Raw genomic sequence first — 21,071 nt, 5'->3', positions numbered from 1 at the left:
GCTAAAACAATGCTTAGCAAAAAGAGCAAAGCTTCAGGCATCACCTCCTAACTTCAAAATATATTACAAGGCTGTAATAACCAAAACAGCATGCTGTTGGTATGAAAACAGACACATAGGCCAATGGAAAAGAATAAAGAACTCAGAAATAAAGCCATGTAAGTAAATAAATAAAGCCAACAGATTTTTGACAAAGGCACTAACAGCATACAGTGGGGAAAGGAAACCCTTTTCAATAAATGGTGCTTGGAAAGCTCAATGAGCAAATGCAGAAGAATGAAATGATTTTTATATCTCTCACCATATACAAAAATCAAATCAAGATAATTAAAGACTTAAACATAAGACCTGAAAGTATAAAATAACTGGAGAAAAACCTAGGGAAAACTCTTCAGGACATTGGTCTGGGCAAAGATTTTATGGCTGAGACCTCAAAAGTACAGGCAACAAAAACAATAGACAAATGGGACCATACTAAATTTAAAAGCTTCTGCACAAAAAAGGAAGCAATAAACAGTGAAGAGACAACTTGTTGAATGGAAGAAAATAAAGCAATCTTTTCATGTTTTCAAGTGCTACTTTAATCAATCCCATCAGTATGGTGGGTGGCACTGTGAGGACAGGGTGAACCTTAGGGTTATTTTTAAATTTATTTTTATTTCTGTTTTTTGAGACAAGTCACCCAGGTGGGAGTGCAGTGGGGCAATCATGGCTTACTGCAGCTTCAACCTCCTAGGTAGGTTCAAGCAATCCTCCCACTTCAGCCTCCTGAGTAGCTGGGACCATAGGCACAAGACACCATGCCCAGCTAATTAAAAACATTTTTAGAGACAGGGCCTCCCTATGTTGCCCAGGCTGGTCTTGAACTCCTGGGCTCAAGCAATCCCTCCACCTAGGCCTCCCAAAGTGCTGTGATTACAGGCATAAGCTACTGTGCCTGGCCCAAATCTTTGGGCTAGATGTTGAGTCTCAGTGACAAATAATTGCTTGACATCACTCTCTTGTGTAGACATCATTGCTGCCAAAGACTTTTTGCCTCCTAAAATGCCTTAATTATAGCCTGATTAGGTCTGACCACTATAAAGTCTGCTGCACTTTGGGTGCATGATTTCCTGTGCTACATAGAGCTCTGCTGTTAAACAGGCTCATAAAGAACCCTCCTGGACAGCTTCTCAGGCCTAGGTTTCTGCTCTGCTGTGCTTTATTATCTCCTGGGGTGGATACCCACTTGCCTGCTCTCAAGTTGTTTGCTCAGACCCAGAGTTTGGCAGTGCTTTCCTGGCAGAACAGTCAACCTTCCTGTTGCCTCAAACCAGGTAGGGGACTCAGGAAAGCCAGAGGCCACCCCTTGCAGAGGAGCATAAACCTACCCTTGAAAAGCAGACTGTTTCACCTCTCTCATACCAATAAGTGAATGATGGGATATGCATCAAGGGGAAGAGTGCTGAGAGAATCCTCTCAGGAAATGAACTGAAAAGGAAACCAACAAGGATTGAGCTTGTTTTCCAAATGATAGGATCCCTTTTTGCGGGGAGTCATCCCAGAACTGGAAAAGATGTCAGAACTATGAGAAAAGGTGAGCAAGAGAGTGAGTTAATGATCAAGTATTTTGACCATGGGTTCAAATGAATGTAGGCAGACCTACCTTAGACCACACTCCAGCTTTAATCTCTTGCTTAAATTTTGCTTTATACTCCTTTCAGAAAGTTTCTATTTTTCAGTTAATTTGGGGGTACATAATAGGTGTTTATGGGTTACCTGAGATGTTTTGATACAGGCATGCAATGTGAAATAATCACATCATGGAGAATGGGGTAGCTATCCTTTCAAGCATTTACCCTTTGAGTTACAAATAATGCAATTACACTATTTTAGTTATTTTAACATTTACAATGAAGTTACTATTTACTATAGTCACCCTGTTGTAGAAGGATGGTTACCAGAGGCTGTGAAGGGTAATCTTTCTTATTTTTCTTGTTTGCAAAGGGGAGTTTGAAAACCAAAACTCAATTGAGTGTCAGGGAGTCAGTTGAAACATATGAACACTATATACCCACCATAATATAAGGCCGTGGCCCAGGCTGCAATTTTCATGAAACAAAAAGTGCTTAGCAATCAAGCTGAAGCTGACACAAAAGAATTTCCATAGTTGAGACCCTACAGATCCCACAGGGGAGAGGAACAAGTAGCACTTAATTGAGAGTTCCCTACTCAATATAGCTCTCAATAGGTGGTCAGCAATTGAAGTGTAATTTCAACAATAACCACCCTGTGAGGTAGGTGTTATTATTCTTACCATTAAACAAATAAGGAAACAGGTTTCAGAGAGGTGAATTGACTTGCCCAAGGTCACACTGCCACTAAATGGCAGAACCAGGATTTGAACTAGTGCCTCGCACATAGTACAATTTCAGTTAATGCGTATTGGAATGCATACATCAATGAAAGGTCTGTGGGACAATAAAAATCCAAATTTTTACTTGTTTTTGTGTGTTTCTGACATTTTATAACAGAATGTTTTAAATGTACAGAAAAACTGAATTTTACATTAAACACTTAAATATACCCATCACCTAGATTCTACTAATCTATTCCTGCTATACTTGTTTCATATCTACTCGTGTATTGATTTTCTGTATTCACTCATCTATATTATTTTCTGATACATTTCCAAGTAAGTTGAGGACATCAGTACAGGTCCCCCTAAAATTTCAGCATGTGTATTATTTACTAGAGTTCAATGTTTGTTTACACGTGTTCTTTTCCTTTAAAGGTAAAATTTACAGACAGTGAAATACAAAATCTGACGTGTACCATTGGGTGAGTTTTGACATCCCATGCACTTGTGTATCCAAAATTTCTATTAATGTATAGAACACTACCATCACCCCAGAAATTTCCCTCATGTGTGTTGGTTTTAACCATGCTGTGTAACTTCCTTCCCTGAACCATCATCTCTGTTGGTGGTTAGAAGTCAATGATTCTAACTGGGAGGCTGTGTTGAGATCTCTTTTCTTTCCTTGACTGATGCTTTGGGAGAAAACCAGGTGGCATACAATAAGATTTGGTCCTCAGTGCCCTTCAGTTTGATAAGTTTCACCTGGAAGCATTTCTTTTCCTTTTAAGCAAATGCTTGTGAAAGGTTGCCCATTGATTGCAGCAGTTAACTTTGTCAGCTTAAACTGATGTGAAACAATGATTATTTGTTGTAATTTATTTTAATTTAATGTTACTAAGGTATAAGGGCTAGCATTAAGTGGTGGTTCTTTTCAGCAGGGACTCTTTCATCTGTGTTTGTTTAAAAGTAAAAATAAGTCTGGTAAACATAAAATGTTTCTGGCTTGGTCCTCAGAGTGAGCTCTAGTCAGTTCCTTGAGACTTAGATCAAGGCTGAGGGCAAAAATAGTCACAGAATACTCAAAGGAGTGTGTCTGCCTGAGTAGGATTTAGATGAAAAACCCAAAGGGCCTTTGGCTTATTTGAAAGAAGCTTATCAAAGCAGACAGGCTGATTTGTTGAAACCCAGGCTTCAAGGAATTGGGTATGTAGTAAGATTCAGACTATTCCATGACCCAGGGATTGTGAGATAGTTTTTATTTGATTTTTATACGTGTATACATTTTTTAAAATAATTTCAACTTTTTAGATTCAGGAGGTACGTGTGCAGGTTTGTTACGTGGGTGTATTTCATGATGCTGAGGTTCAGGGTACAAATGATCTCGTCACCTAGGTACTAAGCATAGTATCCAATAGTTTTTCAACCCTCATCCCTCTCCCTCTCCCTTCTGGTAGTCCCCAGTGTTTATTACTGCCATTTTTATGTCCATGAGTACCCGTTGTTTAGCTCCCACTTATAAGTGAGAATATGTGGTATTTGGTTTTCTGTTCCTGTGTTAATTTGCTTAGGATAATGACTTCCAGCTGCATCCATGTTGCTACAAAGGACACGATCTCATTCTTTTTATGGCTGCGTAGTATTCCATGGTATATATTTACCACATTTTCTTTATCTGATCCACCATTGATGGGCACTTAGGTGGTTTCCATGTCTTAGCTATTGTGAATAGTGCTGCAATGAACGTACAAGTGTGTCTTTTTGGTAGATCAATTTATTTTCTTTTGGATACTCAGTAGTAGGATTTCTGGGTCAAATGGTAGTTTTAAGTTGTTTGAGAAATCTGTGAGAGTTATTATAGGTTAAATTAGCAGAGATACTGATGGGCTAGTGCCTGCCCCTACCAAACATGCCTGTGACTTTGATTCTTTTGGTTAATATTATTGTTGCTTGTTGGCAATGTGAACATCACATTGCTTTCTTTCTTGGGATTTTGGGGGCCAGGGCAAAAGCTTGGCTCATTGTGAGGGATAGAAAGTTGGGGAAAATCTAAATGTTTGAGATGACCAGCAAGCTTCTCGTTGCTTCCTTCTTTTCAAGTGTCCCAGTTACCCTGTTACAGATCCTGGAATGTTGCAAATAAGAGATTCTGAGTGCTGAAAGGGACTAAATTGGACCTCTGGCTGCCTCTCTTTCCTCCATCCCCGACCCCGCTGGAAGGACCACACAGAAATAGCAAAGAGAGAAGAGCCACTCCAAAGAAGGAAATTCCATAACCTTCATTGACTGACCACTCAGTCTAATATTTACCTATTTTGCCTGGCAGGAAGTTCTTCCTCCTTGCTAATATCAGTCCCTCTCATTGCAATATCAGTTTCTTTTCCTTTGCTCTGCTTTCAATCAAAATTGAGAACAGCTGGTCCTTCCCTCTAAATTTTTTTATGTGCTTAGAAGTCATATTAAACCATTCTTCCTGGGTCCAGGTTTAACCATCCTTGGAGCTCCTTTATCCTTCCTGCATGTATCTGACTTGCCAACCATTTAATCATTTTGCCATAGGAAAGCAGCTTAGGCAGCCTGGGCGAACAGTGCAGCAAAGCCTAAAGCTTTATGGCTTGTGCTAATGGGCGTGCTAAATGTTTAGTAGAGACTATTTTTGAGCACACAATTGTGAACACTTTAAAGTGGACTGTACATGGAACCCATTTCCTCTCCTGGCTCCCCCAACAGGGCCTCCCCTTAGCAGCTGAAATGAGTTAGTGGCAATCAGCGCAAAGTAGGAATCCTGTGGTTTCTGCCCTTCCCTCCTGCTGCTTCTATGGCAGCTAGTCTCTTAAAATGAGCATTCTCTCTAGAATAGCCAGTAAATGTGACATTGGAATCAGTTGGACAAAGGGTCCAGGAGTCACTTTAGCTAAATAGCGGGAGGTGCTAGTGCTGAAGCACCACTGGAGGTTTTAGGAGAGGTTGAGGGGACAGGGCTGAACAGCGATTGATGAAAGAGTTTGGACCCAGAATATTTGCTATCCACAGAATGGTTCTACCTCAGAGTTGTACATGCCTTTTTTGCAAGTTTGTAGAGGACGTTTCTGGCCTTTGTTCACTTGGCCTTTGTCCACTGTCTCAACTATGTGAAAGTGATGCCAGAAATCTGTGGCAGAATCCCAGCTTCAGGGCCAGTTGGGTTCCTAAAAGAGAGGAGGGTAACTTGCCATGCATGGGATTCTTCTGTCAGGCAGGCTATCTGCCTTTGATGGGATATGTTCTTCGATTACTCAAGTGATTTGGGAGGGCTGCTGCCTTAAGTTGGCCTGCAGGGTGGGGCTAGGGCCCATGTTAGGGTGAATTGGATATATCTGATGGCACTGCAGAGAAAAAGGAATATTGTCCTGTTCTCCTGACTGTTGGCTTCTCTGTTTTAATCAAACCTTAAAAGCTGTTCTCTTTATAAACACCAGCCAGGCAGTTTGTCTCGGCAAAGCTACAGGAGCACTTAATATACGCAGCCATAAAGAAGAAGGAAGAGAAAGAGACAGAGAAAAAAAAACCCTTTGGCATTTGTATGAGAGTGTCATTGAAGGCTTCATCACAGATCCACTCAGGAGTTAGAAACTGAAATTGTCTTGGGGTGGGGGTGGGGAGAGCAGTTTGATTGAAGCATTAGCTGCCTTGGCCCTGAGCCAAGGCAAATTGCCAGAGAACCATTAAACTCTGTGTAATTCCATATAACTCACAGCAGCCACAGGTAATCTGAATCAGACCTGACAAAACTTCACTATCACTTATTGTCCATTAGCACTGAATGCACGCTACAGATATTAAACTTTTTAAAGCCATATCATGGTGGTCATATTTTCTAAATCCCAATCAGAAAACCTGGCTTGACAAAGGATTTATTTTCTAACTTGTGAATTTGTTTATATGAAAAGCCTCACAAAAGGTATAATGACTAACTCACAGAGGTATAAAATACTAAACCCACTGAACAAATGGTATTTAAGGAAGGAACTATAGTCGCATGAAATTGGGTCAGGGCAAACTCTCGTTTGGACATTGATGAGGGTTCCCCTCACCCCACACATACTTTCTAGGGGTCTGAGGGCACTGGTTAACGAAGCACTAAATCAAATTAGAATCTGGTTTATGCCCATCATCTGGATTTGCTCTTAAATTTTTCAGGGATGGTGAACTGAAAGAGCCTGTTGTAATGTCCGTACACATGAAGGTGGAGTCGATGTTACTTTGAATTCCCAGATGCTGGGAGTAGTTAAATATCCCACTGTTCATGGTCTGTTTGTGAGGGCTTGTGTGTGTTTTAAATTAACTTCCTAAGGCAGAGAATGTTAAAAACTGAGGAGAATCATATCTGTATACAAGTTATTATTGCCATACACCTCAGTTTCCTTAAAGGCTCCATTCCTTCCACTAAATTGAGAGTCTAACATTCACCTTGGGGCACCTTGTGACAAATAGGATATTTAGCGCAAAGGATAATTATTCTGGAATATTCTGAGCCAATAATAATAATGTCTTTTACAAAGTTTATAGTGTCTCTTTAGCAAGAATTCTTTGTATTGCTAGTTAACGATCATGAATAGCAATATACCCATGAAAACAAAAAGGTTTTGTCACAACCTTGCAGAAGAAAGTATCTTAAACCTAATAGATGCTCTATCCTGGGCAATCATATAATATCCCTGAACCTCAGTTATATGTAAAACAAAGTTAAAATATTGTTACTTCTCCAGAATCAGTCAAATGAATAAGGTGATATCTTGAGATCCCTTTTAATTCTAATTTCAACAAATATTTATTGAGCAACTACAATGTGTTCAACACAGACATATATTTTCCTAGGTGACAGTGACAGAGCTGTATAAAGTCGTTGACTATCTCCCACACTATAATGTATCTTGACATCCAGTAAACATACACAGAAATAAATGAGACATGAAAGATGGTGGTAAATTCTATGAAGACAATAAAACAGGTAATGTGATAGAGAGTGATGAGATGTGGGTAGAGAAGACAAGGAACATTCTTTATGTGGGTGGTCAGGAAAGGCCTCTCTGAGGAGGCAAGATCTGAGCTGACACCTCAATGATAAAAGGAGCTATGTAGGATCTAGAAGAAGAATGTTCTCAACAGATAGAACAGTAAGTACGAAGATCTTGAGATAGGGATGGGCTTGACCTCTCTAAAGAACAGAAAGTTTGGTATGACGTGTGTGTGTGTGTGTGAGTGTGTGTAGAGGATAAGAGGTTATGGGAAATAAGGTCAAAAAGGCATGCATGGCCAGATCATGTAGAGCTTCTGATCTGTTACTATTTACATTGTAAAAATCATTCTTTGGTCTGTCTGATTTAATTAATGAATGTTCATACCAGATGTTAATGACACAAGGGCTTGAAGTTTGCCCATAGGAAACCCAAGGAGAGGGTCTGGGTGTGGGATAGGGGGACAGAAGGGGAAGATGAAGTAGAGAAGGCGAGCTCAAATGCCTGGTTGGCGGGGCAGGGAGAGGTGGGAGTGGAAAAGAGAATGTGTAGGGAGGGTTGGAAAAAGTTTGAGGGAGGAAGAAAAGCACCAGAGTGACCTTGGCTGTGAGGAATACCCTCAGTGCCAAGGTTGTGGAGTCTGCTATCAGAAGGGGTCAACCTTTATAGGAGAAGGGGCAGGAATGTACTCTTGTTTAAAGTTAGAAAAGTGACAATGAGCAGGAACTGAAGCTAAAAATCTGGTCCTCTCTTTTTATCCAGCCTTAACTTAAAGAGCAGGTCTGATACCAGAGAGAATGGCGTTCACATTGCTTGCCGTATTGATTTTCCAGGTCTTGAACTCAAATGCCTGTCACTTCCTCCTTCATTTTCTTCTCAACCTAATCCTGTCACTGCAAAAGGAAATAATCTCTGATGCAAGAGTCCCTTCCCGCCACTAACACATAAGCAACTGAGTGCATTTTTTTCTCTTTTTTTTTCCAGTTGTAAAAACTCAGTTTTGTTTTATGTTATTTGGCACATTTTGTTGAGCAGGAAAGAGATGGTGTGTCATTTCTCAGTCATGATGTGAACAGGACAGTAGCTTGGAACAGACTGTGTGATGGCTGACTTATTCCCAGATTTGCAGCACTATGTGAAAGCAGCAGCAAGTGTGCTGATTTAATATAAAGTGGGATCTATCCTAGGCTCAGTAAAGGATGTTATTATTATTGCTTTTGCAACATACATGTATGCCTTGGTAGGTTATTTATTTGGGAGCTGTTTGCTTTGGTAGCAGTTATTCACAAGGATAAGAGGAAGTTAAATTTCTTTTCTCCTCTTTCACCTCCCACTTGTCAGAGGTCTAAGTGGAGACCAGAGATTAAAATTACTGCCAAGGAAAGGGGGCCTGGGCAGGGTCAAACAATGTTCTGGGAGTGGCATGCAGGTGCCCACCTCTGGGAAATAGAAAGCAAACCTCCTCTCCCTTCGTCCACATCTGCTGGAGGGTATACAGGCTCCTAGTAAGCTGGACAAGTGGTTTCCAGGCAGCAAAGCAGGCCTAGTAGTTTCCAGAGGCAGCCTTTTGTCTCTACCCTGAAGGGTGTTTAGTCCCTGGGTCCTTTTCCAGTCAGAAATGACTAATATTGGGTACGTGTACTCTTTAGAAACTGTCTTTGGCTTTTTGCATAATGGATTATAAATAAATGGCTTCAGGGAACCAGCAATGAGTTATTGAGTGAACCTGGCTTTGGGATGGTTCAGATTCCAGATAGTTAATCACATCCTCTTGGGCTGGAAGACTGTATCTAACTCATTCACATTCAGTAGGCAAGTTGAAAAGGCATTTTTGATCAACTTGAAAAATAGTTTTCACATCAACAATGACTTGATACTGAAGAAATAAAGATTATATTAATCCAAGTAGAATTATTCCCATCACTCACTAGCAATCTGGTGGAATTTAACACACCTCTTGTTTTAATTTGGGCATTTCTTACAAGTATTAATGCATAATTTGAAAATGACAATTAATTGATATGTCATCTTTACAGTGTTTTTATATTAGGCAGTAGGTAAAAGACCATTGGTCTTTCCAGCTTCCTAAGGCTCGCTAGATTTGTACACAGTGCTCTCTTAATGCTGGAGGACATTATGGACTTTCTGGTTTGTCCTAGACTGTTTTAATGCTATACAAGGGAAAACTCTGTTGCTGACAACTGCTTCTGGAAGTCCGGAGCAAATTCGCTTGCACTCTACCATATTCTTTCCTCCAGTTTGTTCCACCCTGGTTCTCTCTGAACTCTCTCCACCACATCAGCTTTGCAAGGTTCTCTGATCATTTGTATCACTGAAAGTCGTATCTTATTAGACAGTCAAGAAACATAGGCAATCTAACAAAGAGACTGAATTAGTTCATTCTCACATTGCTATAAACATACTACCTGAGACTGGGTAATTTATAAACAAAAAAGGTTTAATTGACTCACAGTTCCACATGGCTGGCTCGGGAGGCCTCAGGAAACTTACAATCATGGCAGAAGGTGAAGTGGAAGCAAGGCACGTCTTACATGGCATCAGGTGAGAGAGAGAGAGAGAGAGAGAGAGAGAGAGAGAGAGAGAGAGAGAGAGAGACAAGTGCCACACTTAAAACCATCAGCTCTCGTGAGAATTCCCTCACTATCACAAGAACAGCACTGGGGAAACCACCCCCATAATCTAATCACCTCCCACCAGGTCACTCCCTCCACATGTGGGGATTACAATTCAATATGAGATTTGGGTGGGAACACAGAGCCTAACCATATCAGGGACAGTAATGGTGCCTGAGGAAAGGCTAGTTGCCTGTGTGGCAATGGCCTGATGAAGTTCAGCTTCTAGGAGTAGGTGTCATGAACTCTGGGGACCATAAGAAAAAAACATGTCTGAGATTGACAAAAGGAGTAGCAGTAGATGGCTCCAACATTGGATGAGGAATTGATTCTATTTTTGTAATATGTCAAGACAAAAATTGGCTAGAGATTAAAAATGGAATCAAATCATTAAGACTTTTCACCTTTACCTGTCAACTGGTAAAATAGTGTTGGTCTTTATTTTCATTTTTTACTGAAATCCTCTACCTTCTAAGAGGTAGGGAGGATGAATACTATCTCAAAGCAGACAGGAACAATGGGCAGATTCATAGATTATAGCCCTATTGTGAAGGCTAACGTTTTTAAGAGAAATGTTTTGCCTTGATTAAAACTGTGAGTATGTGAAAATGATGCTGGAGTCTTGGTGCCTACCTCAGAAATATAAGCTGAATAGTCTGGAGGACTTTATTCTTTTAATTCTTTCTTAAATTAAGGAATAATTTACATATAGTAAAATGTACAAATCTTAATGAATGTTTAGTTATGTATATTCCCATATGATCTGGAGCCACATAAATATGTAGAACATTTCTAGCACCCCCAAAAATTATGCTCATGTGCCTTTACAATCAGTAGTACAGAGTTAACCATTTTTTCAAATTATCACCTCTCTTCTTTACCTTCGTATAAAATGAAGTCATACAGTATGTATTGTTTTTGTCTGATCTCTTTCATGCAACATAATCTTTTTGACATTCATTTTATTACATTTTTTTTATTGTTGTATAGCATGTCATTTTTTGTATGTTTTGAAGGACATTTGGGTTGTTCCTACTTTCTGTCTATTATTAATAAAGCTGCTGTGAACAATCAAATCTTTTTATGGGCACGTGCACTTATTTCTCTTGGGGGTCTCTAGGTATGGAATTGCTGGATCTGAGAGTAGGCATACAGATTTCCAAAATGGTTTACATTTTTATACTCCTGCCAGCAATGTAGAGAGATCAAATTGCTATACATTCTCACCAATACTTAAGTCTTTTTAATTTTAGCCATTCTGGTGGATATGTAGTGACCTTTTACTATAATTTTAAATCACATTTCCCTAATGAAGAATTATATTGAGCACCTTTTCAGATGCTTATTGGGTATTTGGCTATCTTTTGTAGTGAAGTGCTTGTTCAAGCCTTGCCAACTGTTAACTGGCTATTTGCCTTTTTCTTATTGATTTGTAGTTCTTTTAATATTCTGGATATAAGTTATTTGTCAGATAATATGTATTATGAATATTTTCCCAGTCTGTGGCTTGTCTTTTCCCTTTTTTAGTGCTAAAGTTTTTTTTATTTTGATGAACTCCAATGTATCACTCTTTCCTTTGTGATTACTACCTTTTGTATCCTGCTCAAAAAATCTTTGCCCACCTCAAGGTCACAAAGATATGCCCCATGTTTTTCTCTAAAAGCCTTATGATTTTAGTCCTCTCATTAGGTCTGTAATCCAGCTAACATTTTTAGTAAAAATGTACATCAGTAAAAATGTTTTGAGTATGTGTCTCCAGTATACACAATTTTATTTACGGATGATCTAATTTATTACCACCAATATTATATATTAATAAAGCTTGATTTTTGAATTTTTTAGATATATAAACAGAAGTTCCAGTGGATCATCTTGTACACAGCCTGGGATATATGTACCCCACTCTGAACACTATTGTTCTATACCACCAAAGACTAACATTTGTGACAAACACTGATAGCATTAATGTCAGAACACTTCAGTGTAAACAAATGGCTAGAGTTGACAGAGCCCCAGTGAGCATATCTGCCAGCAATGTAAGAAACCCTCAGTTTACTCTTGTGCTGTCATGTTTGTCTCCGCTTACCGGGCTTATAGAGACAGCAGGACGATCTGACTTGGTAGGAGCAAAGACAAATTTGCCTTTGGTTGCTGACACAGGGGACAGTGCTCTTGAGTCTTCTTCCCCTGTCCTCATCACCAAATTCCTAGAGCTGAGCTTGGCACTGGGCTGAGTTTTTGGCAAAGGTGCTTAGAATTTGACTGGAGCTAATCCCCAGGGAAATTTAATGATTTGGAGCTTAGACGGCCTTTGTTGTGAGGATTAGTAAACTAGATGGTGATTAAGCAGCTGGGGAGGAAGAAGCTGTCTGTTGGGCTAGGTCATGCTGTGGGGCACAGCATAGTTCCGTTGACTCAAGGTCAGGGGAGCCCTTGGGCCTGATTCACAGAGCTTTACACTCTGGGGCAGCTCCTTGTAGGATTTGGGCATCTGCTTATTAGCTGGTAGAGGTAAAGAATGGCTTCTCCCTTGGTGTCCACCTCTTCCCTCTGTCCACATATAGGGATTACTCCTTTGAATCAGGGCTACTTACAGCTTTTTAATTGGTTATTGTTTTCCAATTCTCATTGAAGAGAAAAGTTTTTGTTGTCTGTTTTGCCTTTTGGAAAACTGGTGTAAAGTATGGAAGATGAAATTAGGAACAGAGTTTCTTGTTTTTCTAATCTAGACTGCTTCAGAAATTTGAGAGCAGTTTTTAAGGGAAGAAGTTGCTGAGAGAGACAAGTTAGGTGTTGAAAGCCATGGCAAGAAGACTGCCGAGGTTTGAAAGCCTGTATCTCCCATGTCCAGGGAACGCTGATTAATTTCTCCTAGCATGATCAGATTCTAAGAGATACCAACAAGGAAAAAGAGGGTAGATTAGAAACAGACAGCCCCCAACCTGTGGTTTGCTTAAGATTTCAAACTAAGTTTCAGAATGAGCAAGGACTTTATTCATTCTTTGATATTCCTACTTCTTAATAGTTAAACTTCCCAAAGCCAGCTTAACCCTAGCTCTGTATTTTCTATTCTTTCTCAGAAAGGGCCAAATTCATGAACGGATGCCTAGAGTGTTACTAAAAACTTGAAAATCTTTCTAAGATGCTAAAAAGGTATTCAGAGGGTATATTATTTCTTTAAACAACTGGATTACAGTATTCTGAGTGGACCTTTTCTATTTGCAAAACGAAACAAAAAAACAAAAACAAAAAACAAACACTTCAATTTAAACAATTATGTTGTTTGTCTTCTTTAGACGATAAACAAGCTGGTGGAGGTAGCAGTATGGGCTGGTAATTTGGCCAGAAGCTCTTGGACCAAGAGCTGACCAAGAAAGTTTCAGTTGATGCTCATTTTTTCCAATAAATTTCCTGTAGCAGGCAGAGGTATTCACAATGTCATTGATTTTTAATGCTGCTCTTACGCTAACATAATAGGTGTTCAGTACCCATCAGTTATTGTTGCAGATGGTGTTTCTCCTTTGAATGCATTTTTAAATTATAAACCTGATTTAATACTTCTTTTCTTCCCTTTTTCATCTCCTAAATTTATTCAAAAGACCCAAGCAAGTATCTCTTAGCATGATTAAATAAAAGCTACTAGGAAGCCAGCAAGTGCTGTTAAGTCAATTGTTCTTTGCCTTTACTCACAAGGGGCCAACTTGTCACTTTGTTGACAGCTATCAGAGCACTTCATGCTTCATTGAAGACCCATCAAAAATTTCCAAATTGCTAGCTCATTAGCACAAAATAGGGCTTCAGGAATCTCTCTCAGTGTCCTGACTGGGCCTTATTAAGTGTTCCAACCTTGGTGGACCACTCTGAAACAGTGGATAAAGACCAGGGGAATTGAGAGATGGATGTTAATTAGTCAATTTTGAAGGAGTGAAACATGGGTGAAGGCAGAGTACAATGGGACAAAAAGCTGAGATTATCTGTGTCAGCAGAAGGATAATGCATGACTTTGCTAACTGTTCACAGGTCACTGAATGTCAGAACTGAAAAGGCCCAGAGCTGTCAGAGCCCCAAGAGATCATCTAGTCAGGCCCTCTTACACATTTTACCAGTAGGAGAAGAGAGGCTGCAAGAAGGGAAAGGGACTTGTCCAAAGTCAATCAGCTTTTTCTAGCTTTCCAGGCACCACCTGGCTTTTGGTTATATGACCTCTATGTAATCAATTTTCAATTACTTGGGCCACTCACTGCTAGCCCAGCAATCACTTGGGTAATCCAAAATGACACATAAGTTAACCATCGTTTACACTGAGCTTTGTGATGTGTGTTTATACCGACATTCCAATGCATCTGGGTCTAATCTGAGGATTCACAACACTTCAACTGAAACAAGAAAGCCACCCTGAAGGTCTGATTCAGGAAGAGCTGGAAAGCTGACCAGCCTTACTGAATGGATAGCATCATATATTGTTATACAGTCCCTCAAACAGGGTATGTTAATTTCAACAAGTTTGTTGATTCACACCTTTCCAGGGCCCCAGCCAGAGTTAGGAGGAGGGTGGTGGGAAGGGGAAAACAAAACCTTTTGTAGAAGAATATACATATCATCTTTTCCCCCTCCATCCCCCTTCTCCCTTCCTCTCATTCATTTTCCCTTCCTTCCTTTCCTTTGTTTATTGATAGAAACATGAACATCTGCTTTGTCTTCCATATAAACAAATATGTGGCTGAGACATTGACCTGTAGAACTGGCTGTAAGGAGGCCAAACAATAAATAGAAGACATACTAGATCTCAGAAATCTAGAGGTAGCGTGGGGAGGAGAAAGGCCAGTGAGCAGTAATTTTAAAAGGACCAAAAAGTCTGGAAGAGTATGGAATCCATTGTACAGCTCAGAAAATACCCTGGGTCTGGAAAAGGGCTAGTCTGGGATATAGTTGAAGGGATCTTCAACCAAATGGAGTCTTACTTCCTGATCTGGACCCTTCTGAACTCTTAGATTATGCTGGCGACCCAAAATTTGCTAGGTTTTTGTCTGAGCATCTTCAGACTTGTACTAAATTAGGATTATTTCACTTAACATATCTCCTAAGGAGGAGGATGCTGGTGACTGAGAAGGGGCATGGAACAGAAAAAAGGGGCATGAACAGTTGGCCTGATGCTGTAGTCCAAGAAACAGTCTGTGCAAGGACTCAGAAAGTGGCAGCTGAAGGAGCAGTAAGGAATGCCAAATGCCTGAGCTTTTGCTACAGCAATAATTAAGCATTTTAGTTTAAAAGGTTTCTCCCTTTTATCTTTTGTCCTAGAATAAACAGAGATCTTGCTGCTGTAACAGTGTTTAATTAACCAAAGATGGTACTTAATATCAATACATATTGAGGGGAAGACTTGCTATGGGTAACAGTAATATGGATAATTAAGTTGTATGAATTAAAAACAATGGGTAGAGTGAATTAAGACTAATGTACATCAACAGGGAAAATCTATTAGCATTCATTAGTTAGACTTCTGTTTGTGGTTCTTTGTTAGCCTCGGGAAACCCTTTCAAATGGCTGATCCCTGTTGAAAGTTCTGCCTGGTGCTAAGGGCCTTCTATGGATGCCAAAGGAATGAGTCATTCAAATAGAACTTCTGAAATTCAAGTACAGCACTTTCCTTTTCTCTCTCTCTCTCTCTTTTTTCTTGGCGGCAGGCAGCAGTGACTGTGAAGTAATAATGATAATGACAATGGAAATAAGAGTATAATCCTGATTAATTTGCTGAGAGTTGTTCCCCATTTACCAATATTGGCTTGTTTGGTGTTGAATGTGGCCCGGGTACCAGAACAAAGGTATATATATTCAATGTCACTTGGCTAACCTATGATTTGTTAGACAAAGGTTAATTTTTTTTAAAAAGTTGAGTTAGCAGCAATAAATATAATAACATTCTGTGATTTAACTCAGAAGTTCAATTTATTTGATGGAGTTTAAAAAATCCTGAACTTAAATTTTTCTCTGCACCCAGGAGGTCTCATCTGCGAAATTGCACGTGAGCTGGCCAACCTAAAGCTCAACAATATTATAACTTCCATGGTGTGGGGATAGATTGAGGGGACATTATAAAAGACTGAGAGAAAGATTGGAACAAAAGTAGAAGTGTAAAAATACCTCCAGTGAATACCAGCCCTTAATTGCCCCATTTAGAATCTTCCATCCCCTAAGGACTATACAATTTAATTATCCTTACATTCCCTTTCCCTGGAAACAAACAAAAACAACTCCTGATTACATCAGTGAGTTGGAGCCTTTTTTACCTGACCATCTCAGTTGATAAATAAGCTGTAGGCAGTAACCTGTCCCTGAGGCTAGAAATTAGGAACGTTGTTCATTTTTATATCTCTAGCATGTTGTCCTATGCATAATAGAAATGTGCCTAAATACTTAAAGAATGATTAATGGATGGATGAGATGACTCCTTTCATGGATTATCATGGATGGAATTTATGTTCCAATAGGTAGAACTCACCTTCATGGTAAAATGAATGTATAATATTAGCCATAAGCAAAGACCCCCAGGGACATTCTGCTTTGCTTTGCTTTGCTTTTGCCTGCCCCAGTGGCTATTATTTCTGCCTTTGCTTTCAATACCCCTCAGTCTGACAATCTTCTTCCCCAGATTGCCCTGGTTAATGGAAATTCTATAGGTCGTGTTGTAACAGTAAATACCCATATTTCCAGCTTTCTCTGAATGCTCACTGTGTGTCAGACACTAGAAGCACTGTGCTGGGCACATGTTGAAGAGACATAGATAAAGAAGCAGCTACATTGTACCTACTTGTATCTTTTGAATTTGCCATTCCACTCCCAGAATGTTGAGCTGGAAGCCATTTTCCTGGTCTTCAGAGTCAACCCCCTTGTTATAATAATCAGAGCTTATATTAATTGAGGACTTACTGTTCTCGGATATTTACTATACTAACAACCCCGTGAGGTAGCTAGTCTTGTTATCTACATGTCACATAGGAGGGAATTGAGACACAGAGATGTTAAGTAACTTCCTAAGGATCACACAGCTAGGAAGTAGCGGAGCCAGGATTCAAACTTAGTTTGTCAGACTTCAAAGCCTGCCCAAAGATAGGAAAGAGCTTGCCAAAGGTCATTTTGGTGGAGCCTAGCTCTTCTGGCTCTAATTTGCCTGCACGTTTTGGTAGGCTGTGCTGCTGCTTTAGCCACACACTAGGGTTCCTTCCAAGCATCAGTTTCTTGTTTAGAATTGCTAGTCTTCCTAGTTGGACTGCTGATTCCTCCAGTCAGGGATTGCATTATTTCCATGTTGCCTCCTTCCTCAAAGGTTTGCTCAAGCTTTGCCTTCAGTAAATAATGACTTGTGATCAGCTCCTGAGCTATTCCAAGGAGCTGCCTGGAGCCATTCCCCAGTACTACTTGTGGCTCCAGGGGTGGAAGAAACAAGTAGAATTTTGGGGAGAAAGTCGCCTCACTGCCTGCTTTCTGTTTTGTTCTCTGCAACACAGATTGAAGATGGAGGCAAGGCAGCTTTGTCCCAGAAGATGAGGACTGGTGATGAGCTGGTGAATATCAATGGCACTCCATTATATGGCTCCCGCCAAGAGGCCCTCATTCTCATCAAAGGCTCCTTCCGGATTCTCAAGCTGATTGTCAGGAGGTAAGGTACAGGGAGAGTCTCTGTAAGAAGCAGAGGCCACTGAAACTTGGTTGGTAATAAAGCTCAATAGAGTCATGTCTCTATCAATATTATAAAGGAAAGAGGTGTTTCACTTAAATAGAATTTTGCAGACAACTGAAGCAGAATAGCACAGGAGAAAGAGCCTTTGGTTCAAATCCTGGCACTGCCACATAGACACATAATCTTGGATAAATTTATTTGTCCTCTGCAAGACTGTTTCATTATTTGCTATAAAGAGGACTAAATTACTCATTATATACCAAAGGGCTATCTAATCCAGTGTTTTTCCATCTCCTTCTTTATAATACACTGTCATTCCTGAACCACATATCAATGGAGACTTAAAGAGCCCCTACTACAGCCATGGAGGCTGTAGCAAACTCTTAGAAACCCTTTCCTTGAGGATTGCACAGTCTAGCAGGGGAGAAAAGATACACATGTGACTAAGTAGCTATATATTTTTAAAGAAGGCAATAAAGGCTTGTGTGTGATTATCAAATGGAACGTTCAGACAGAAATTGCTATTAGAGAAAGAGATCACTGCAGAAGGGATTGATAGGGTAAGACTTCATAGAGGAAGTAGAATTTAAGCTAAAGGGTGAGTATAATTTGAAAAATAAAGCATCAGAAGAGGAAGGCATTGCAGGTAAGTGCAGTGGCATAAGCAGAAGGAAGGGAAGGACATATTTGGGCACAGTTATTCTGCTACCACCAAAAGCATCTACCTATTGGTGAACTTTCCACATGGCTTTTCTTTCATTTTGCTGCTGCGTCTTTGCTTTGTATTATTGGAGCTCAGCCTTCTCCCTTTCTATTGTGTGTTTTTTTTTTCCTTTATCGTAAGTTTGCACCTTCCCACAATCTCACTTGTCCCTCTGGCTCCTGCCCCGTCTTTCTCCTTTTGTTCATACTCAGTCTCAAAGGAAGAGTCTATACTCACTGTCCCTACTTCTCCACCTGCCATTTAGCTTTCTACTCTCTGCAGCCAGAATTTGACCCTCAGAACTCCACTGAAACTACTCTGTCAAAAGCTACAAATTATCACCTAATTGTCAAAGTCAATGGGTTATTTTTAGTATTCATCATATATGGCATTTAACATTATAGCTCTAGATTTTGCCCCCTACCTTCCTTTATGAAACTCAATACCAAAAATCTCACACAACAACTCAATAGCAAAAAAACAAACAAACAAAAAAACCCCAAAATAATCCAACTTAAAAAGTGGGCAAAGTATTGAATAGACATTTCTTAAAAGAAGACACAAAAGTGGCCAACAGGCATATGAAAAAATGCTCAACATCACTAATCTTCAAGGAAATGAAAATAAAAACCACAATGAGATATTATGTCACCCCAGTTAAAATGGTTTTTATAAAAACAAAACAAACAAATAAAAAAAAACCAGATTCTGGAAGGATGTGGGAAAATGGGGAATCCCGGTACACTGTTGGTAGGACTGTGAAATAGTACAGCCACCGTAGAACAGTATGGAGGTTTAGTAAAAAACTGAAAATAGAATTATCATATGACCTAGCAGTCCCCCTGCTGGGTACATATTCAAAAGAAAGGAAATCAGCATATAAAAGAGATATCTGCACCCCCATGTTTATTGCAGCACTATTCACAATAAACAAGACATGGAATCAACCTAATCCATCAGTAGATGAATGGATAAGGAAAATGGGGAATATATATATATAAAGGAATACTATCAGCCATAAAAAGAATGAAATCCTGTCATTTACAACAACACAGATGGAACTGGAGGTCATTAAGTAAAATAAGGCAGGCCCAGAAAGACAAATATTACATGTTCTCACTCATATGTAAAGGGTGAAAAGAGAGATCTCATGGAGATAGAGAGTAGACTGGTGGTTACTAGAGGCTGGGAAGTGGGGAGGTTGAAGAGAGGTTGACTGATGGGTATAAAAATACAGTTAGATAGAAGGAATAAGATCTAGTATTCAATAGTTTGGGTAGGGTAACTATAGTTAACAATCTATTGTATATTTCAGAATAACTGGTAGAGAAGAATTCGTATGTTCTCAACATAAAGAAAAGATAAATGTTTGAAGTGATGGATATCCCAATTTTCCAAATTTCATTGTTACACTTTATATGTATGTATCAGAATGATACATGTACCCCCAAAACATGTGTAACTATTATGTTAATAAAAAAAAAAACCTTTTTTTTTTTTTTTTTTGAAATGGAGTTTTGCTCTGTCGCCCAGGCTGGAGTGCAGTGGCGTGATCTCAGCTCACTGCAACCTCCACCTCCCAGGTTCAAGCAATTCCCCTGCCTCAACCTCCTGAGTAGCTGGATTACAGGCGTGTACCAACACACCTGGCTACTTTTTGTATTTTTAGTAGAGACGGAGTTTCACTATGTTGGCCAGGCTGGTTGCAAACCTCGGACCTCAAGTAATCCGGCCTGCCTCAGCCTCCCAAAGTGCTGGGATTACAGGAATAAGGCACCGCGCCCGGCCACACCTCTTACTTTCAAGATAATCAGTTTCCTTGTTCTTTTCCTACATCCTTGTCCATTTTTTTAAAACCAGGCTCGTTATTACCTGCTCTTCCTCTGACCATCCCTTAAATGTTGGTGTTCCCCATAGTTCCACCATTTTTAACTTAATATACCCTGGAAAATCTCACCCAGCCCTTTAGCTTCACCTTATTTTCTGTATCTTCTATGCTCTAGACCATATAACCAACTTCCCATTAAACATTTATACTTAAATGTGTCAGAGGTATTGCAAACACAACATGCCCATGCCTAACACATCATCATCTTCTCTCAAAATAACTATCTATGACCAGGACCACCACGTATGTATTCAGCCAACTAAGCCAGAAACACAGAAGCCATCTTTAATTCTTCCATTGTCCTCATGTTCTATATCCAAATGATTTATCCTGAAGAGAGAATATTTAAGGGGAAAGGCTTTGGACCTAGGAAGAATGAGGTTATATAGGATCCCCTTGACTTCTATTACCTGCTGGCACCTAAGATTAATCCATACCTGCCCATGTACATGGATAGGAGGTGACATGTTAAGTAATGCCTTATATAATAGATACATTATCACTGATTAAATCTTGGATTGGTCAAGATTTAGGTCTTAAATAAGGCTTCTTGGAGGGGTAATTTGGTGAATTTGGAAGCATTTTTGTTTTGGAGCTAGATATTCCCATGTTTGCAACTTCCTAGGTCTCTTATATGACAAATAATAATTCGTATATAGTGGCATTGTTGCGATGATTAAATAAGATAATTTATGTAAAATGACTTTCACATAATGGGTTGTCAGTGAATTTCATTCCCATTTCTTTCCTTAGGGTCTAAAAGAAGCATAATTGGAATAACCAAACACTGTTAAATTGGGAGAGCATCAGAATGGTGATGTGCTTTGCAGCCTAACC

The 21,071-nt window shown here is 39.7% G+C and overlaps 1 protein-coding gene across 3 annotated transcripts in view; it reads left to right on the top strand.

Moving 5' to 3' along the window:
* The window catches only part of SHROOM4 (shroom family member 4), a 237,488-nt gene that overhangs the window by 110,207 nt on the left and 106,210 nt on the right, over positions 1-21,071 (top strand). For all 3 annotated transcript variants that reach the window (XR_007722675.1, XM_050776814.1, XM_050776813.1), the window contains exon 2: positions 17,471-17,622. Coding sequence is in view for 2 of the 3 variants with exons in the window: in XM_050776814.1 (XP_050632771.1) it covers positions 17,471-17,622 (152 nt within the window). In the remaining variant the exon portion in view is untranslated. The remainder of the gene's footprint in view (positions 1-17,470; positions 17,623-21,071) is intronic.

This window comes from Macaca thibetana, chromosome X (genome assembly GCF_024542745.1).
Source record: "Macaca thibetana thibetana isolate TM-01 chromosome X, ASM2454274v1, whole genome shotgun sequence".
Classification (NCBI taxonomy): Eukaryota; Metazoa; Chordata; class Mammalia; order Primates; family Cercopithecidae; genus Macaca; species Macaca thibetana.
This window is presented reverse-complemented; position numbering and strand designations above follow the sequence as displayed.